This window comes from Ipomoea nil, unplaced genomic scaffold, assembly GCF_001879475.1.
Source record: "Ipomoea nil cultivar Tokyo-kokei standard unplaced genomic scaffold, Asagao_1.1 scaffold0317, whole genome shotgun sequence".
NCBI classification, from domain to species: Eukaryota; Viridiplantae; Streptophyta; class Magnoliopsida; order Solanales; family Convolvulaceae; genus Ipomoea; species Ipomoea nil.
In genome coordinates, this window is record NW_017616745.1 from 7036669 (window position 1) to 7057850 (window position 21182).

At 38.0% G+C, this 21182-nt stretch overlaps 2 protein-coding genes across 9 annotated transcripts; both read right to left on the reverse strand.

The window, feature by feature from the left end:
• Nucleotides 1-8837: 8837 nt before the first annotated feature.
• LOC109165240 lies at nucleotides 8838-9617 on the reverse strand. 8 transcript variants are annotated; one of them, XM_019313924.1, is made up of 3 exons: nucleotides 9414-9617; nucleotides 9300-9316; nucleotides 8838-9214 (listed from the first exon to the last, which is right to left on the reverse strand). In XM_019313924.1, the coding sequence occupies exons 1-3, from the start codon at nucleotides 9452-9454 to the stop codon at nucleotides 8862-8864; spliced, it is 411 nt and encodes a 136-aa protein (XP_019169469.1). In that variant the 5' UTR covers nucleotides 9455-9617; the 3' UTR covers nucleotides 8838-8861. The 8 variants fall into 8 exon arrangements, 1 of the variants encoding a protein (XP_019169469.1); XR_002051511.1 differs by lacking the exon at nucleotides 9300-9316 and having other exon boundaries at nucleotides 8838-9211; XR_002051512.1 differs by lacking the exon at nucleotides 9300-9316.
• Nucleotides 9618-12169: 2552 nt separating this feature from the next.
• LOC109165231 (phospholipase A1-II 4-like) lies at nucleotides 12170-17336 on the reverse strand. Its single transcript, XM_019313911.1, has 4 exons — nucleotides 17183-17336; nucleotides 16466-16709; nucleotides 14815-15163; nucleotides 12170-12926 (listed from the first exon to the last, which is right to left on the reverse strand). Exons 1-4 carry the CDS (start codon nucleotides 17283-17285, stop codon nucleotides 12300-12302), a joined length of 1323 nt encoding a protein of 440 aa, XP_019169456.1. The 5' UTR covers nucleotides 17286-17336; the 3' UTR covers nucleotides 12170-12299.
• Between the last annotated feature and the right edge of the window lie 3846 nt (nucleotides 17337-21182).

A 21182-nucleotide genomic window follows, 5' to 3' on the forward strand; every position in this document is an offset into this window, starting at 1 on the left:
TAACAAAAAACTTCAGAAGGTAGGTCTGTGTGGGTGCAGTGTATATGTGCATTATATTGAGAATATATTTGTGTTGGGAAGAAAGCTCGCAAGAATATATAATTAGTACAATAAAAATAAATAAACAGTATCAAGAAGAACATCAATATTTTTAATGTGGAAAAACCTCATCAAGGCAAGGATCGGAGTAAAAAACCACGGGCACAAACAAGTAAAACTTTCACTTTATAGATAATGGGTACAACCGAGGAGACTTCTCTAATTCAATGATTAGATAAGAGGCAACACAATAACAAGAGAAAATAACATACCCCGAGGGACAAGAATTTCTACGAAATCCACCAACCTCTTCTCGACTAATTTTCTCATAGTTATGTATCTCACACAATTTTATCTCCTCTCTTTTTTTTTTTTTTTTTTTTTTTTTCATTAAGGGGGTTTGGAATTTGTATGTTCTTCATTTTGTATACAAAATAATTATTATAAAGGGGTGTACGTGTAATGATATTGTTAGTTCATTTTGAATGAACATTAGACGGTATGGCTATTATTTGGTAGGTATGCTATGAAACGTATTTTTTATAGACACTGGTGTGTGCGTGTATGTTGGTAGGTTTGTGCAACGTACCCGATTAAAGCTCACAAACAATAAAATGCATACGCCAACATTCAATTGCGCACAAACCAGTGTCGATCAACACATCCCCGATTAAAAATATTCGCATACCGCGAGTTATAAAAAGCAAAACATTGGATCCCTGAGATAAAATGAATTTGGAAAACAGATTAAAACTCATGGTCACTGTAAGCACCAAAGATCCCTAATCAAACTCAAAAACATAAACAATACTATACCATCGACACACCAAAAACACGTGTGACGGCACAATGCACAAGCTGATGGTATTCTAAGCACAAACCATAAAACTAGTAACATGCACACGCCAATACAGAACTGTGCACCCAGTATTTGGTCCTATAAGGGGGTTTGGAATTGGTTTGTCCTTCATTTTGTATCCAAAATTATTATTAGGTGTGTGCGTGGAATGATATTGTTAGTTCATTAAGATTGAATTAGACCCGTATGGGTATTTATTTGGTTGATTTGCTATGCCACGGGTTTTTTTTATACATGTTGGTGTGCGCGTGTATGTGTGAAGGTGTGTGCGTATATGTGGGAACGTGTTTTTGAAGGGTTCCACGTGTGTGCGGTCGTGGGTAATAGTCTGTGCAAGCAGCTCTATAGTTTTGCAGCCATGTGCGTGTAATTGGTGTGTGTGTGTGATTGCATAAGAATGGGCGTATGCTTGGAGAAGCATGTGCGTCTGCAGATATGAACATTAACATGGAATAGAATAACACAAGCAAATTGTTAAAAAATGAATACGACGAGAGGGGAAATTGTATTACGCAGAGTTGATTAAAAAAACGGTTCAAATTAACTAAAATAAACGAAATACGTTAAAAGTCATCGTAATAAAAATGAAGAAACAAACATAAAGTATTTTAAGCAGCATATAAGGTGTCAACGAGCACTGCCCCCTGAACCTACAACACAACTGATATTCGATACCTGATGTGTGTTAGCCTGAAACAGTAGAATTTCGTGCGAAAAGCGCACCTGTAGGGCAAGCATGGCCCGTAGTGCATCACCCCTACAAAGCCCGTAGTCCCATGAAGCGTACGACTGTCCGGCATACGACTCCTTGTGACACATAGCAAACACGCCGCAGTTAGCAAAAATCTCATCAGCAGTCTACAATGTAAGAATCCAACTATTACTAAACAAAGGCGAGTAGTAAAAGGGAGAATTTAATATATAGACATATGAATTAGTATGCACCAACAAACAGTAACAAACGTACATGAAAAAACCACCCTCCAAAATCCCCAACTAAAAAGTATGTAGTTACACAGTAAAATGCATAGGCCATAAATCGACCACGCACAGAGTATTCTGAAACGCGACTATACACCTCGGTTACCAGGAAATAAAAAGTTATATAGTAAAGTGCACAAGCGTACATACAACTACGCAAAAACCAGAGTAAAAAAAAACACACAATCGAATATTTTGCATTCCAAAAATACAATGACTATAAATATTTGATCTCAAAACAAAAGGATTCTTGAAATACGTGAAAAACTCATACTCACTCTGAGAAACAAAAATTTCTAACCAAATACAAGGAAAAATACATTATAATACCATAGTCATGCCAATACCCCCGTTACAGCACTATGCACATACTAAGGGAGGTGTACGCACACACCACAATAACCACTCATTTCAATGACAAACAAAAAAAAAAAAAAACCACATGTACACTAACAACCTTATGCTCTACCAAAAAAACTAGTGCAGAAACCACCCTCCAAAATTCCCAACCAAATAGTATATAGTTACACAGCAAAATGGACACGCCATAGACAGACCACGCACATAATATGGTGAAACGCGACCCCAAATAATAAAAAGTTCAGTAAAATGCACAAGCTAACATACAACTACGCACAAACCAGAGTCAAAAAATCACACAGTCGAATATTTTGCATTCCAAAACTACAATGAATATAAATATTTGTTCTCGCAACAAAATGAATATAGAAATACGTGACAAATCCATGCTCACTCTGAGAAACAAAGATTTCTAATAAAAAACGAGAAAAAAATACATTATAATACCATCTTCATGCCAATACCCCCATTATATCACTATGCACATACTGAGGAAGGTGTACACACACACCACGAAAACCTCACATTTCAGCAGCAGACAAACAATCGCATTTTCAACCCCAAAAAAAAAAAAAACAAAAAGGGTTCCGGCCGAAATACCTCTACGCCGTCCAGCGCCACAACCCCCCCCCCCCCCTCACACCCCCGAAAACCCACAAAAACGCCATGCAAAAAAAACCCAACCACGGAAACACTAACCCATGCTGGAAACGGAAACCTTATATCAAACATACAAAAAAAAAAAAAAAAGAACACCTAACACACAAAATCGATCAGAACAATGAATTACCTGGAGAAGAACTAGACTCACCCCCCTTTCGCGGCCACTTAGAACTCCTTGTAGATGAACCAACCATATTAACCACCAGCCGACGAGGGAACAACCGCACCGACGACGACGAGACCGGCACAACGGAGAGCAGCAAACCCTAGCTTTGCCGAGAAGAGAAGCGGAACCGACTGGAATTGAAGAGTCACGGAGAGAGAATGAGGTGTTCTGATAGGAAAGAAACTGAAAAGCCACGCAAGAAGAAAAATGAATAAAAACTAAATATTTCAGCCCTCCAAAAAATAACCATAATGACCGGAAGAAATAAATGGAAAGTAATAATATCAATGCGAAAAATACCAAAACACCCCTAATTACATAATAATTTGAACAAAACATGTGCACAAATGACCCAGATTTGAGCCGTTAAAAACTACAAATGAACGAACCAGATGTAGCCTCACGATCTCGCCTAGATAGGTGGTCTCATTTGATTCAATATATATATAGGGAAGGGATCAGGTGCATTTGTTGCTTCTCGTGCAGTTGTGCGGTGGATTAATGTGCGTGAGGTTTATACTTAATGTGCGTGAGTGTTGTGCTTAATATGCTTGAGATTTGTACTTAATGTGCGTCATGTTAATATGCGTGAGTTTTGTACTTGATGTGCCTGAGTATAGTGCTTAATATGCGTGAGATTTATGCTTAATGTGCGTGAGTAGTTCCCGAAAATAATACTCCCAAACGCTCCATTCAAAAGACGGTGTCCAGATTGGGTTTCCATGGTGGTATTCACTATTCAGGGCACTTACAAAACCATTATATTGTGTTTGGGGCGGTTATCATGGTGGTGGTTGAATTGAGACGAAAAGTAAAGTGGGGTTGGAGAGTAGAAAACAATGATTTCGGCCGGGAAATTGGGTGGTGGTGGACGGGAACCTTTCAACTGCACGAAAACATGGATCATCATCATCAGGGAAGGGCCAATGGCTACTGGGGATGGGGGAGAAGCTGATATCCGTATTTTCTGCTGCATTTTACACATTCACGCATATTAAGTACAAATCCCAGGCACATTAAACACAACACTCACGTACATTATTTAATTTACTAGTAATTTACTAGTAAATTTAATGCAAATAGTCTAATATAATGACTACATTATTTATTCTTTTTAAAGGAAAATAAATATAATCATGCATAGTTCTGATGAGAACTGATTGTATTGTATTTACTGAACTTGATTACAATGAGATCAGATGATGTGAATATATAGAATAGAGAGTCACAGTGTGACAATGTAAGAAGTAGAGAGTCACAGTGTGACAAGGATAAGAAGTTCTAAACAGACTCATCTACATAGAGTCCTAATACTCCCCCTCAAGCACAGTGTATACTAGTAACCAGTAGCTTGTCCCTTAAGGAAGAAAATCTAGGTCCAGGCAGAGCTTTGGTGAAGATATCAGCAAGTTGATCCTTTGTGGAGATGAAGTTGACTTGGATATCGCCCGAAGCTACTCGATCACGAACAAAATGATAATCAATCTCCACATGCTTGGTGCGCGCATGAAAGATTGGATTGACACTCATATATGTAGCTCCTAGATTATCACACTATAATTTTGGAATGGAAATACCCGAAATCTGTATCTCACGCAGTAATGACATAATCCATAGAACCTCAGCACAAACATCTGCAAGAGCTTTGTATTCAGCCTCAATGGATGACCTGGCAACAGTTCTCTGTTTCTTGCAAACCCATGATATAAGATTACTCCCCAAGAAAACAGCAAAACCACTCGTGGATTTTCGATCATCAGGACAACCAGCCCAATCAGAATCAGAGAAAGCATGAATGTCTCTAGATGAGCACCGTCGTATGCGTAAACCATGATCAACTGTTCCCTTAACATACCTGAGTACCCGTTTGAGCTGCTCCCAGTGTGATATGGTGGGAGCATGCATATGCTGGCATAACTGATTAACTGCAAAGGATAGGGCAGGTCGTGTAACAGTGAGATATTGCAGTGCTCCAGCTAGACTCCTGTACTATGTGGGATCATCATATAGATCTGAATTGAAGGGGACAATTTTCGTGACAGAGATAGGTGTAGAAAGGGGTTTGCATTCAGACATTCCAGCCCGTTTTAAAATATCATTCATATACCGTTGTTGAGATAAAATAATCCCATTGTCACTCTTAACTGTTTCAATACCCAGAAAGAAATTTGGTTCACCAAGATCTCTGATTTTGAATGTAGCAAGACAGTTTGGACAAGAGCTGAGACATAATACCCTGATCACTTCCCATTACAAGAATGTCATCCACGTACACCAATAGATAAACCAAAGCAGAGTCTTTAGAGTAATAGAACAGAGAGACATCTGTCTTGGATGCTTGAAAGCCAACCGATAGTAAGAACGTATGTAGTCGATTAAACCAAGCTCTGGGAGCTTGTTTTAACCCATACAGAGATCTTTTTAACAAACAAACATGATTCGGGAAGTTAGCATCAATATAACCAGGGGGTTGCTCATATAAACTGTTTCAGCCAGATTACCATTCAGAAAAGCATTATGAACATCTAGTTGTTTGATAGACCACCCAGATGATAAAGCTAGAGATAGAAGGAGTCTTACAGTCGTAGGCTTTACCACTGGACTAAAAGTGTCGAAGAAGTCCTGACCTGGAACCTGATTAAAACCTTTCGCAACCAGCCTGGCTTTATGCCTTTCAATAGCACCATCAGCCTTTCTCTTCGTACGAAACACCCATTTACAGCCAATAATATTCATACCTACAGTGGGTGGAACTAGAGACCATGTGTGGTTATGCAGGAGAGCATTGAATTCTTGGTCCATGGCTTCACGCCACTCAGGATATTTGACAGCTTGAGAGTGACATGTGGGTTCCGTGGGATGCACTTGAGCTGCTAGAGCAAAAAGAGGAGCATCTGCGTTGCTGCAAGTGGCCATAGAGTGAGTACGGACATTGGGCCTGATGGACCGCCCACGTGGACGGCCTCGCCGGCGAGCAACAGGCTCTACAGGATCACCCGACGAGGCAGCCTGTCCGGGATCCACGGCTGGTTCGAATGAAGCAGGTAGCGGCGGTTCATCATTGGACACGACAGGAATAAGTGTGCTGTGACTGAGAACAGATTCCGCCCAAGGTCCATAAAACGGAGTAGATAGATCCTGCAAAGAAGTTTTAGTAGCAAAGGGAAAAACTTCTTCATCAAATCTGACATACCTGCATGTGTAAATCTTATTAGTATGTAAGTCCATGCATCTGTACCCCCTAAATGACTCAGGATAACCTAGGAAGACACATGGAGAAGACCTGTATGACATCTTATGACGATTATATGGTCGAAGATGAGGGTAGCATAAACACCCAAAGACACGAAGAAAAAGATAGGAAGGAGGGGATTTATGTAACAGGAGATGAGGACTGGAGTTATTTAATACAGAAGATGGCATTCTGTTAATTAAATAGACAGCAGTCTCAAAGGCAAAATCCCAAAATTTCAAAGGAACAGAGGCATGAGCTAGAAGAGCCAGAGCAGTTTCAACAATGTGACGATGTTTTCGTTCAACACGACCATTCTGTTCATGTGTATAGGCACATGATTGTCTATGTTGAATTCCTAATTGAACAAACGAAGAATGCAACTTTCTGTACTCAGCACCTAAATCAGACTGAATGGCCTTTATTTTGCAATTAAAGGACCGTTCAACAAGAGTACGAAATTTATCAAAGACGACATAGAGATCAGACTTTAATTTCATAGGGAAGAACCATGTATAACGAGAATAGTCATCCACAAAGATCACAAAGTAACGGAAGCCAGATGTAGATAAAGTGGGCACAGGACCCCAAATGTCTGTGTAAATAAGATCCAGTACATGAGAACTAGAGGAAGCAACACGAGGGAGGGGAAAACGAGCAGATTTGCCTAATTGACACGCATTGCATAAAGAATTAGTGCAATGAATATTATCACGAGATCCAGTAACTAAACAAGATCGAAGTATATGGCTAAGAACACGGTTATGAGGATGACCCAGACGATTGTGCCAAGTGGAAGCCGTCAGCGTGCGGAAAGAAACGCTGACGGAGACGAACTAGGTAATGGAAGTGTGTATAGTCCCGCAGAACTATTGCCCCGAAGAAGTATTTCCTTGGTATTGATATCCTTCACAACAAAAAAAAAAGAGGGGTGAAACTCAAAAAAGACTTTATTATCGGATGCAAACTTCTGAACAGATAATAAAGAATTAGACAAACGTGGAACGTGAAGTATATCAGACAATGTGAATGATCTAGAAGGGGTATTAAAAGAAGCATGGCCAAAATGACTAATAGATAAACCCATACCGTCACCGACACGCAAGGTGTCATTGCCAACATATTCTTCTGAGGTGGTCAAAGCAGCAATGTCCGGAGTAACATGATTAGTTGCCCCTGTATCTGGGATCCATGTCTGAGGAGTACCAACATCTGAATTATCTTGATATGTTAGATTGGCCTGAGGTGGGGAATCATACCGGTTATAGCATACATGAGCCTCGTGACCAGTCCGCTTACATATCTAGCACTGAACTTGATTGCCACCACTGTTGCGTCCGCGACCGCGGCCACCACGCCCACGGCCACCTTGCTGTCTACCGCCACCACCACGATTGGACCCGCCGTTGCCACCGCCTGCTCGTTGACCGCCGCAACGGTTCTGACCTCCGCGACCTGATTGGCCGCCACCGCGCTGAACAGCAAGAGCCGCCGGAGCACCGCCGTAATCACGGCTGGCGATAAATTCCTGGGCGCCGAGGAAGTCCGCCAACTCCGGGAGTGTGACCGGCTGCCCACGGACGGCAAGAGACGCGGTGAGGGCACGGAATTCCGGTCTCAAGCCGCGAAAAACAAAGAGATTCTGATCGTCGAGGGAGATGACGCGGCCGGCGAGGGTGAGCTCTTCAACAATCACCTGAGCTCGCCCGATGTAATCCGCAACCGACGAATCACCCTGGTCCAGTCCCTGCAACTGGCCGAGAAGGTTTAACGCGCGGGCGCGGGAGGAAGACGACAACGTCTGAACAATGGCCTCCCAAAGGGCACGACTCGTGCGACGTCCGACGGCGATTGGCATGACCTCGTCGAAGAGGGAGGAGACAAGCATGGACAACAATGCTTGATCTTGACGCATCCAAACGGCATAGGCGGGGTTCGGCCGTGGCATGGCTTCGGCGGTGTCGGCGTCGACAGCAAGAAGAACAGTCGGTGAGGGTTTCGTACCATCAACAAACCCCATTAGGTCATGCCCGTGAAGAAACGGGACGACTTGCGTACGCCAGAACAAATAATTCTTGTAGGTTAACTTCGTACTGATGAAGTGATGTGCGGTGGATAGCGACACAATTGACGACGAACTTGACGACATAGCAGCATCTATCAGACACGATCCGTTCGGAGGAATTAACAGATCCGTCAGCCATAGGGACGAGAGACAAAGAAAAAACCATAGCTTACTGATACCAGATGTGAACTGATTGTATTGTATTTACTGAACTTGATTACAATGAGATCAGATGATGTGAATATATAGAATAGAGAGTCACAATGTGACAATGATAAGAAGTAGAGAGTCACAGTGTGACAAGGATAAGAAGTTCTAAACAGACTCATCTACATAGAGTCCTAATAGTTCTAAATAAATATATATGTGAGTCTTTACTTTTTTACTTCTTTATTTAGGTAGAATTCCAAACAATTGTATATTGTAAGTACTATTTATGTGCCATGTGTATGTATGTACACTTATATTTTTTTGAAAACTAAAGGAAAAGCTTGTATTAAATTAAGTGTGCAATACAACTGGGAATAGAAATAGACCAACTAGAAACGCCAGTATGAGAACGAGCATCCCTCGCAAGAGCGTGGGCTAACTTATTCACTGACCGAGAAATGTAACTAAAAGACACCACTTCAAAGTGTCGACGAAGATCACGACAGTCACGGATTACACATCCTGCGTATGAAAGATCTTGGAAAGCGCCATTAATAAACCCGCAAACAACTTGACAATCAGTAAAAACCTGAATTCTTGTGAGACCTTTCTCTCTTGACCAAGAAAGGGCTTCCTTCACAGCAAGCGCCTCAGCCAGATGGGGATCGTTTAGGCATCGAAGCGGACCACTCTTCGCTGCTATAAAAACATCGTTACCATCCATGACTAATATGCCATAAAAAGCTTGGTTCAAATCGGAGAATACTGCAGCATCAACAAATACCTTCACTGTATCTTGGACTGTAAGTACATTATGGGAATTGGGTTCAACAGTAACACTTTCACCATGCATGTTATCACTCCATTCATTAAACATTCTAATGGCAGCATACCTTACCCTAGAGATAAGCCATGATTGGTTGTTCCAAACCACTTCATTTCTTTCCTTCCATATACTCCAACAGATCGCCACCCATCTTGTTACCACCTCTAGAGTATCCTGTGACAAATGAGTAAACAACCAGTGACGAAAATTATCATTTCCACTTGGCAGTGAACCAACTGTTATATCATTCCAAAGGGGAGCCACCTGCGTACAGTCAAAGAAGAGATGGGTTATGTACACTTATATAATTTATCAAAAAATCAAAAAATAAGATTAAAATCAAAAAATAAGATTAAAATCAAATAGTGAGGCATGTCGGGTTGTAAATGGTATTTACAAATCCAAACTCATCCATCTTTGATAAGACGTGAAGGGTTTTATTCTTGTCTTTGAGTATGAAACAACCTTAAATATTTAGGCCAACTGTCTTATTCAATAAATCAGAGGTACCTATAATTCAGCAAAATAAATACTCACTATGTTTGATGGTAAAAACTGATTACACCTAAAAATAAAAAAATAAATAAAAAATAAATAAAAAAAATAAACCAAACACATCTTGTGCCGGCATAGATTAGAAAATTCACTCCAATCCAAAACTAATTCCCTTATTTTTCTTTTTTGGAGTTAGGCTATTACTTAAGCATAGTCATACGGAGTTAGGCTGTCACTCGAAGCACGCCCATTTTTCTTCTCCCCCACTTTGTTGACTTAAAGAAGATCAACCCATACAACCTCAAGATTATATCAATTACTATTCTTGTTGAAAGTATCAACCTGAAAAAATTATTTACCGAGAAAAAAAAAAAAAGAAACAACAATAAACAGAGTTGCACCGGTTGATTTTTATGAGTAGCTTCAAGAAGATGTCCAATTGAAAAGAAACAACAATAAACAGAGTTGCACAGGTTAATTTTTGTGAGTAGCTTCAAGAAGATGTCCAATTCGATACAGTTTCCACACCTAGCTAGTAGCTTTCTTCATCGTCAGCATGATCAATTGGTTTTAAAAACAATTTTCTAAATGGAAATAGAATTGTCGATCATCTATTTAACTATATATCACTATAACCACATTTTGAACATTATCTACGTACATATATAGTTATTTATTACTATGATTACATTTATTATTATATTCTTTTACTTATCACTATCTTCTATCTTTTTTAATTGCATTTACTTATATAAACATATCTAATTTGCTTACGCTTAAAAAGTTAGCAAACATTATTCACATTATCAAAATTATAACTTGAACTCTACATGAAATTTTAGATTTTGGTTGAATTCAATAGATTATTGGTTCAGATATTTTTAGTTATGTTATATCGTAATACAAGTTTGTTGTGAATATCGGATATTGAAATTTCACATATATTTGATTTCAAAGTAAAAATTATATATATATATATATATATATATATATATATATATATATATATATATATATATATATATATATATATATATATATATATATATATTTTGGTTCATGTGAGGTCAGGTCTTCCCGTGCGGTCACTGCGGCATACACCATTAGGTATGTATAAATGCACCATACAGTGTTCGAAAATACACCAGAATGAAATGTCAAAAAATACACCACACATAATGGTGTATTTACAAACACTGTGTGGTGCATTTGTGCATACTTAATGGTGTCTGCCGCACGGGAAGACCTGACCTCACAGGAACCTGACTCTCTCTCTTTCTCTCTCTCTCTCTCTCTCTCTCTCTCTATATATATATATATATATATATATATATATATATATATATATATATATATATATATATATACACGAACACACATCATTCAAATGAATATATTCAAGAATATTTTAAATATTATCTAACAAAATATTAATATGATCTAAACTAAATTTATTTCCATATGCATCATAGTAGCTTATTCTCCCTAAAAAGTTGAATCTCTAACCCCCAGGGCCCCGCCACGCCCCGGAAGACAGAGCATTTCGGAAGATGAAAACCACGTTGGTGACTGACTCAGGAGACAGGGCCAAATGTTAATGCCCATAAACGATTTGCCCACTATGGGCATAATCTCACACTGCCACCGCCGAGCACTAGTACAGAAACAGTCATTCGCGTTCGAGGAAATGTGCAATTCGCGTCCAAAGTTACTTGGACGCATATGTAAGAGATGCAGATTGTATGCCCAATCTACGTCCAAAAACGCACATAGTAACTATGCGTCTGAAGTTGAACAACACTAGACGCATAAGTAAATTTTAAAAAAGGAATACTATATGCGTCAGCTTTTCATAAAAAAAATAGACGCATATAGTAATTATATATTTTTTCTTGAACTTATTTTTTTTCCAATTTATTTGAGTAAATTTCCAATTTTCCATGTAGTTCTTGCAAAGAAGTCACCCAAAAATATGCGTCCCAAGTTCCAAACTTTTGACGCATATTGTTTTCAATTTAGAAAAGAAAATATAAAATTATAAAGTGGCATTTTAATTACAAAAATGCCACTACCCTCCACTATTCGCGTCCGACGTTTAAACTTTGGTCTCAGATTCTTAGATTTTTTTTTTTATTTTTTTGTACTAATGGAAGTTCAAACCTTGGTCTCATCTCCGAAATACTGCCTACGAAACATTGATTTCTTCTCCCAAATACTGCCTACAGAACCCTTGGATAATATCTATACAACACAAGGAGGGTGTTTGGCAATCAATAGCTGTTAGCTGATAGCTAGTAGTTGTTTTATTTTTATTTTATTTTATTTTATTTTATTTTTGTATTTTGTTTAGTAACAAAACAACTCTTCTTATTGATCAAACAACATTTTACGTACATTCAAGGAAGTATGCCTAATGCCATGAAGACTTATTTATACACTATAATAATCATTTTTCTTCAAATATTATATATCATCTACTTCATGATCGTCAAGAATCCAAGTCCCATCGTCTTGCTGAACCATCCCACTGTTCTTGACAACATACCATTCCGCCGGTGCCATAAGGCTGTAATTACCTTTCAACTGATCGATATTCTTGTTCAAAAGCGCAACGTCAAAATCTCCATGAAGCTTAAACCCTCCCTGAGACCCTTGAAACCCATCAACCCCATGCAAGTAAGTCACCAGAGTGTGCCAGCTTGCCTTAAAGCCGTCCAGATAGTTCGATTTCGAAGCATCGAAGCGAAACTCCATGCCCACATGCTCGTAGGATATTATGGGCAACGTTGTGTTTACTTTGACTCCGAATGGCGGCAGCTTAGGCACGATGTCTTTGGCGTCGGTGAGGCGGAGGATTTTAAGGTTGTCGGCGAGCTTTGAAACGGCGTTCTTGAAGTTTCGTTCCCCTACTTTTGGGCTTGCAAATAGGAAGGCTGTGACGGGAATGGGTGAGTCTTTGTTGATTGGATTGGTTACTAGGTCCACTGCATTTAAGGTTGCCAGTGATGAACCTAAGCTGTGTCCTGCCAGGGTTATGCTCATTTCTTCGTCCTTATATTGCTCCACAAGTCTTCTTACCTCTTCACGAATCTGTATGTTCCATGCATGTCAAACAATTAAAGTAATGTGTGTATCTATAGGAAGACTATACTTTTATTATTTATACAAGGAAAAGTACATTCTCGGTGTCTCAATTGTCAATTTAGGCCTGTATTATTTGCAGGCTTTTTAGCCCGCCCCTACATCTAACTTTAACAGTTCTACTTGCCAGTTAAATTGCGTGCGAAATTTTATAAAGAATTAAAGACCCACATAAATCCTTAAAAATGAATGAAATGTTGATGATCGATTAATTGAAGGATCAGATTAAAAATGTTTTAAACAAAAAAGGGTTTCATGTTTCAAAAAATTGAAACTCTAGAATTAAATTGTATAACAACCAACAATTCATTGATCAAAAGTGTGATTTTCGCTCGAAGAGAAAAAGAATGCTAGGAATTGAAGGGAAGTAAGAGTGTATACTTGAATCGATTCTTGATACTAACAAGGTATATAGGTTTCGAATCGATTCTTGATACTAACAAGGTATATAGGTTGGGTCTGCAAATTATGCCGTGCAACCGTGTGCACCATGTATGCGTCCAACTTAGAAAAAAAAATTTGGTTGCCGTTAACGGCATTATGCTGTGCATAATTTTAATTATATATCCAAAATTAATGAACTATATATCCAGAATTAATGAACTATATATCCAGAATTAATGAACTATATATCAAGAATTAGTGACCTATACATCCAGAATGAATGAATTATATATCCAGAATGAATGAACTATATATCCAGAATGAATTAACTATATATCCAAAATGAATGAACTATATATTCAGAATCGATAAGGTCAATTATGAATGTGTAATTATTAATTTATGAATGTACTGTTGTCAAATTATGAATATATAATTATGAATATATAGTTATGTAATTCTGGATGTAGTTATGTAATTCTGGATATATAGTTATGAAGTTATGGATATATCCTACTGTTTGAATACGAAAGGAAACCGCCTAACGCCGTCAACGGCAATTCGAACGGATTTTTTTTTTTTTTTTAAATGAAACGGCATCGTTTTGCAACCATGTGCACTATTTGCACAGCATAACGATTGGGTTCGGTTGGTTATGGAGAGATCATTTAAAAAAAAAAAAAATTTAAAACCCTAAAATGAACCAAAGTTTAACCCGAGATACCAAATTGACAACATTACACATTTAGGCTTAAAATAATGGAGGAACTGAATTTTTACAAACTGACCATAAAGGACTCCATTTCATAATAGGTAACAATTGAGTGACAAAAAAAATGTAATTTTTCCTTATTCATATATAGGGAAAATTGTAAAAAATGTCCCTCTATAATATGCTCATTATCAATGTCACCCTGAATTATGAGTGGTGTAAATGTTGCCCCTCAATTATCAAAATGGTGCACATATAGCCCCTCCCGTAACGAACATGTGGTTCCCCACCGCTATCCATCTCTGGTACTTCGAATCGAGGGAAGGAAAAAACAACTAAATTACATATTTACTGCGACTTAACGGTGTCTACACTAACGGGGAACCACATGTCCGTTACAGGAGGGGCTATATGTGCACCGTTTTGATAATTGAGGGGCAACATTTACACCACTCATAATTCAGGGGTGACATTGATAATTGGCATATTATAGATGAGCATTTTTTACAATTTTCCCTTCATATATATTATAGGGTAGCCAATGACCTTGTAACAGAGTTCGTAGTACTAAAAAAAAATATATTATAAGGTAAATTGCATTTGTTGGTCTTTCAATTATTAATCATTATGCAATTTTGTCTCACATTATGTTTAATTTCAGCAAATATAATTGAGGAATTAAAAATTATATTGTGCAGAGTGAAATGTAGATAGTTAATATTGTATGGGACATCATCGTACCTGATCCCTGGCACTCACACCCTTCAATATAGGATCTGGATTGACGGCGGTATACATATCGTAGAAGCCTTTGTGTACGAGAGGATTGGAATCTTGGCCGAATATTAACGGCGCTTTTACGAACAAAAATTGGAAATTCTTTATCCACTCCGCCGCCCGGACAGTACCTCTCCAAGCGACCAGAATGTCTCTCCGCCCCAGCGCGGCTTTTCCGTCATCCGTCGCCACCGCCACGTACCCCATCCAGTTTGATTGTTTCAGCACGGTGTCTGGTCGCTGTGACTGAATCAAATAGTTTGTGGCAGTTCGAATCGTTGAGGGTGAATAAAAGTATTTGGTCACTTCATACCTTCAACATCAACATTATATTATAATTAATTAGGGTTTTGGGTGTAAATGAGTCGAGTCTGAATATATATTACATGCTCAAAATTTAATTCAAATGTTGTATGTTCAATTCAAGCTCGGTCTAACTCATTGCTAGAATACTCGAGTTTGAGTTCAGCTCAACGTACAAACAATAGTAATTCGTTTGAATTTTAATATTCGTCAAAGTCAAGCTATACCCTCTTAGTTTGAATGTGCAAAAGTAATTGGGTCCAAATTTGGAAGAGAGAAAATAAGAGTTTTTATTATGTAATTTAGTCTCTCATTTTTTAAATTTGATAAAAAAAAATCGTCTTTCATTTGTTTCCACCATATTATTGTCTTTCAATGAACATATTGTTAACATTCTCTTCCTTTTAGACTGGGTTAAGGATAGAACTTGTGAATAGAGCTATCAAAATGCACTTAGCCCGCGAGGCTAATCTATGCCGCCAAAAGAGTGACGAAGCAAACTTTGAGATTTTAGACTCATTTTATTGACGGACTTTTTAGCTTGCCCCGTCTAACCTGTGGATTTGGCAGGCCAGCCGCAAGCTTATCAAAGTACTAAATCTAAAAAATAATTATTGCAATAAACAAATATTACAAATATACAAAACAAAAACCATAAGATAAACCCAAAATTTTCTTATCTTTAAACCCAAAATTTTCTTATCTTTAAACGATCTTTATTATTATTATTATTTTTGAATGCTACTAACTTTATTACATTGTAGTATCTGTTCAAATATATTTTCTCAACCTAATGAAGCACATAGAGTCAACCACGCCTCCACTGAGGCTCAATGTCATGACCTCAGCTCCCACATGGGAGAGGTCACTACATGCCATCTGAGCACAATGTGCTTGATTAAACGATTTTTATTTAAATTTTAGAGTTTAGACTATCTTAAATCATTTTAGCATTTACATTTTTTTTACAAATTATAAATTTACAAAAATTACAAAGTTGAGATTTTGGCGCCCTGCCTAACCCCACGGACCTAAGGCAGGGCGAGCATTTACCCTCACCAGGCCGCTTTGATAGCTCTACTTGTGAGCTACATTAGATGAGAAATTTTATAAAGACGAACACGTACAAAACCCATTTTTGACGGACCAAATTAAAAATGTTTTCAACAAAGGGTCTCATGTTTCAAAAAATTTAAAATCAAGAATTAAATGGTATAACGGCCAACAATTCATTGATCAAAAGTGTGATTCTCGCTGGAAGAGAAGAAGAATATAATGCTAGTAGGAAGAGAAGTAAGAGATCAGAGTATACTTGAATGGATTGCCATTGTCATGGCCAGACTCCCTAAGAAGATTCTTCCTGGCGTATCGGCATAGTCCAACGTTCTTTGAAATTGGTTCGTTAATGAAGGAGTCGTAAACCGCCGAAACCATTGATCCGTAATGAATGAGGTACCGCCGGAGATCGGAATCCAAAGGGTCAAGAAGCCCTTCCCAGTTCTTACTTCCACTCAGATCCTTCCATCTTTCTGCAATGCCACTCACAGATACCGAGCCTGTTCATATAATAATTAAATTCAATCTATTCTTTAATTCATGCCCTCCATATACAAGGTATAGTAGAATTTCAAGAACATGATCATCCTGTAAAAGGTGAGGACTGATCTCAACCGTTAATCATGATTCATCTATGGTTAAGAGTTTTTGTAAAAAAAATGAGTCAATTTTATAATTATTAAAAACTTTTAATAGGGATATGTTTATAATTTTTAGTGAAAGTATTTACTTTTTAGCTATGTTTAGGAAAAAAATCTAAGGAGGCTGGCCAATCAGCCATGGTGGGATTCTTGCATGTCAACCAATCTATTCCTCTTTGATCCGTCAAAAATTGTATAAAAAAAAAAGTCTTATAAGTTATTAGTGAATTGTCAATTGTCACGTTAAACGTGATTCAAATAGGAACATGAAAGTGCAATAAGACTCTGATCTGATACTAATTGTCAAGCTTAATTGCAATTTGTTTACATACCTGAAACTCCAAGAATAAGACTTCCCAGGGCTGAAACAAAGCAAGTAAAAGCAACATATTGAACAAAGTTCCCCTTGCCATGACCAAACACGCCGCAACCCATTTATTGTTGAACGGCTTTATTACCAGCAACGTAGGAACGAGAGATCAAACCAACGTTAGAGAATGAAGACAGATAATATATATTTGAGATATATAGGTGGAAGATTAGGATGATGGAAGAAATTTAATGTATGATATAAAATGGTAACACACTCTTTGACAGGCTTGACAGCAAGAAAATTTCTTACTAAAATTTTGACGAGTAATATTTTATTTTTCACAAAACAACAAAAGAAAATATATTAGTTTTTTTTCTTTTTTTGTTAGGCCACGATGTATTTTCGGGCAAATTATTTTGTGGATCCAGGTCCACCTTGTAAGGTGGACCCAGTACAAATGTTCACAATGTACATACTATATGTTCACAATTTACCATTTAAAAATTCAAAATCTGTATACTATAAACACACAATGTTAATATATATATAATTGATTACCTTGTTTTGTAGTCACAAGTTCCTTTCAAATACTGTAGTCACTAGGGATGGCAATTTCAATCCGACCCGTGGATATCCACCCGAATCCACCCCGCATGGATCGGGTTTTTTTGGGTGATGGTGGGTGGTGGGTCGGGAGTGGGTCTTAAAAAAGCAAACCCGCGGTGGTTCGGGTTGGATTCGGGTTCTATGTACAAGACCCGCCTAGAACCCCACCCGACCCACCATGTGTGTGTGTGTGTGTATATATATATATATATATATATATATATATATATATATATATATATATATATATATATATATATATATATATAATAGTAAAATAAGTGCTAGTATGTAATTATTTATAAAAGTTTATATAACTTCGTGTATCTTTTTACTATTTTTTATATCAAAACTACTAAGTTTATTTTTAAAAATTAACAATTTAGTTATTATATTTAAATATTTCCATTATTTATATTTTAGTATCACTAATGGATTTTATTTTTTTATTATGTGTAAATAATTTAAATATTATTTTTTAAAAAACATAATTAGATGATAAGTGGTGGATACCCGTAGTGGGCACCCGCACCCGGTGGGGGTGGGGGTGGGTTCCGAAAAAGTCCACCCGATGTGGGTTGGAGGTGGGGGTGGGTGGAGAAAATATAAGGTGGGTTGGGTGATGGATGTAGCCCTCCCCGACCCACACCTGACCCATTGCCATCCCTAGTAGTCACACAAAACAGATTCTGATTTGATGACCCTGTATTATATTCACAACTTCCCTTGTACAGTTGTTATGTGTTTTGACTAATTAAAAACACAATTTATATTCTAGAAGTTCACAATTCCAATATTAAAAATACACAATTTAATTTATACGTCGTTTAGGACTAGGGTCCACCTTACAAGGAAAGGTGGACCCTAGTCCATGATATAACAACTCGTGTTTTCAATAAGAGGTACTTTTAAGTCCGTACCATATATTCAGGCTAATCCTTGTTGGCATCGGACCGGTCTGATCTAATTAGGCGGCAAAGTGTTGGTCAGATTTGTTTTTTCATATGAGATGAGATTTAAACTCACAAGCTGTTGGTCCCGATAGAATGAGATGAGAGTCTAAAGGGGGGGGGGGTGAATAGACTCTTTTCGTTAGAAGCCCTAAACGTCACCTTTCGGTGTCTTGGTGCAGCGGATAGGATAGATTTGTTTTAGATACTTTGCACGAGTTTGCGTAATTAGACAAACTTTCGGTAACGATAATAAAGGAATGATATGAGAGCAAAAGGAAAAGCGTAAGTAAAGAGATAGAGAGGACACGAGATTTTATAGTGGTTCAGCCAATGTTGCCTACTCCACTCTTCTTCCACAACAGTTGGAAGGATTGCACTATCACTCTTAGTACAAAACACAAAGACTTCCTTGATCACTAAGCCGGACAGCCTTCGTAGGTTTTTCAACTCCTCGAGTTTACTCCGCCTCTATCAACTTCTTTTCCTGAGTTGAGGTTGGTAGAAAATGATTTCTTGAATTCTCCAACTATGAGGTCTTGACTCTGAGATATGATTGCTTCAAACAGGTGTCAAGACTTCCTTGAGGTGTAAGACAAATGATTCTTCAAGTAACTTAGCACCTCAAAACTGGTTCACAAAAGCTTTTAGTAAATTGTAGACTTTTCAAGAGCTTTTGTAAGTGAGTAAGTCGAGTGATAATGAACCAGCACATTCTTAGTTGATGAAGGTGAGTTTATATAGGTGATGAAAATTCATCCGTTGGAGGGAGATGAAATTTTCGAACCTTTTAACCATTGGACAAGGACCGGGGAGCTTCATGCATTAAATGCTCCATTAATGAGGTTGTACCATGTAGCCGTTGAAGGTGTGGAAAGCATTAGGGTTTTGTCCTTTAGCTCCAAGAGACGGTACATCTTCATTTAATGCTTCTTGAAAAGTGTGTCCCATAAGATGAAGTCCTTACTGTCCTAGGATGTTGTCAAATCAGACAGGTGAAACATTCTTCTCGTTGTTGAAGAGAAGTAATGCTTGATAAAGATCGTCTTTCACAAACACTGTCCTTTCGTGCTTGTTGACAACTCCTGCTTGACTCTCGTTGTTGTTCTTCATGTCTCGTGTCTTCTTTCGCCTTGGAGACCCTAACATCTAGTCATAACTCATTTTCGTGTGTTTGTCTAGCTTAACACGAATTACAGAGGAGTTACGGCAACTCTCGTCTAGGACAAAAGCAGCGATTAAAAAAGCTAATGGTTAGGGGTCTACTTTTCTACATTACATTGGTATCATCAAAATCCTAATACAATGTTCCTAACAATTTCCCCCTTTTTGATGATGCCAAAACCTATACTCTTCTTATAAGGCTGATAAAAGTTCCATAAGGATTTTTCTATTTTAAAAACAGCCATACTTGAGAGTTTACAAGTCTTTTTCTAGATTAAAGCGTTAATAAGCGAGACAAGGACAAGTGACTCAAACAAGTGACACGAGATGTGTGACAATGAGAGTTTCATATATATAAAGATGTGATCATTACAAAAACTTTATAAAGTGAAACATAACGAAAGTTAACTTACATTTCTAAAAGCTTTGATTTCTGTTGTTCAGCTTCCTTGAGTTCTTGGTCATCCTTTTCCTTTTGTTGCTTTAGCATCCTGTTGAAGTCAATTCTCTCATTGATTTTTGCTCTGAAAACTTTAATAGGATTAGTCCTGACAAGCTCTTCATGTTCTCCTTTGATGTTCAGACCAGTGTAATTGTTGTAGGCTTCCCGAATGTTGCTTCCTTCAACAATACCATACTTCCACCACGAGATCAGTTCAAACGAATTCATGCCTTCTTGGTAGCTCTTTCCTGATTCCTTGTGCACTTTGAAAGCTGCATTATGCATGACATTTTGTGGGGAGTCTTTGGTTACATTAGAAAGGTCTTCAATGAGATTCCTGATCCTTTCTCTTTCCATTGCTTCATCTTCTCTTCTCTTTCTCTCTTCATCGTGCTTCCTCCACAATTCTTTGTTTGCTCTTTTGATTCTCTCATTTTGAGTGCTCATGTGATTTTGTCTTGTATAATTGTCTTTTGTTTTCAACCAAATGGGATTATTGCAACCCTCGAACCGTTTGCCACTGCCTTCTACATATGGGACGAAGTCCATAAAGTTTCCTATGCCATCCATAGTTACTTTGTTGTCTCTCATAAGTTTCTGCCTTAATTTCGTCTATTCTCTCTTTGGCAGTCCCGTGAAGATGTATTTGGCTTCAGAACCAAATGATTGTCGAGGCTTAATTTGTTTGGAGGATTGGTATCAACCATGATATCTTGGCTTCGAGGAGTGGTAACCACGAGACTTGGAAGGTGGATGAGATGGATTCGTGTTCCTTTGGTCATAGTCTCTTGGTGTCCGAGAGGGAGAGTGTCGTGCTCCACGAGTTTGATCTTTCGTGCTATCTCTCGGCTGATCAT

Bases quoted from the DNA above. Each gene is read 5' to 3' on its own strand.
- LOC109165240 (XM_019313924.1), bottom strand. From the start codon at position 9,454: ATGAAGTGGTTTGGAACAACCAATCATGGCTTATCTCTAGG.
- LOC109165231 (XM_019313911.1), bottom strand. From the start codon at position 17,285: ATGGGTTGCGGCGTGTTTGGTCATGGCAAGGGGAACTTTGTTCAATAT. The intron at 16,710-17,182 runs GTATGTAAACAA...TTATATGAACAG, and splicing joins TCTTATTCTTGGAGTTTCAG to GCTCGGTATCTGTGAGTGGC. The intron at 15,164-16,465 runs GTATACTCTGAT...TTGATGTTGAAG, and splicing joins GACAATGGCAATCCATTCAA to GTATGAAGTGACCAAATACT.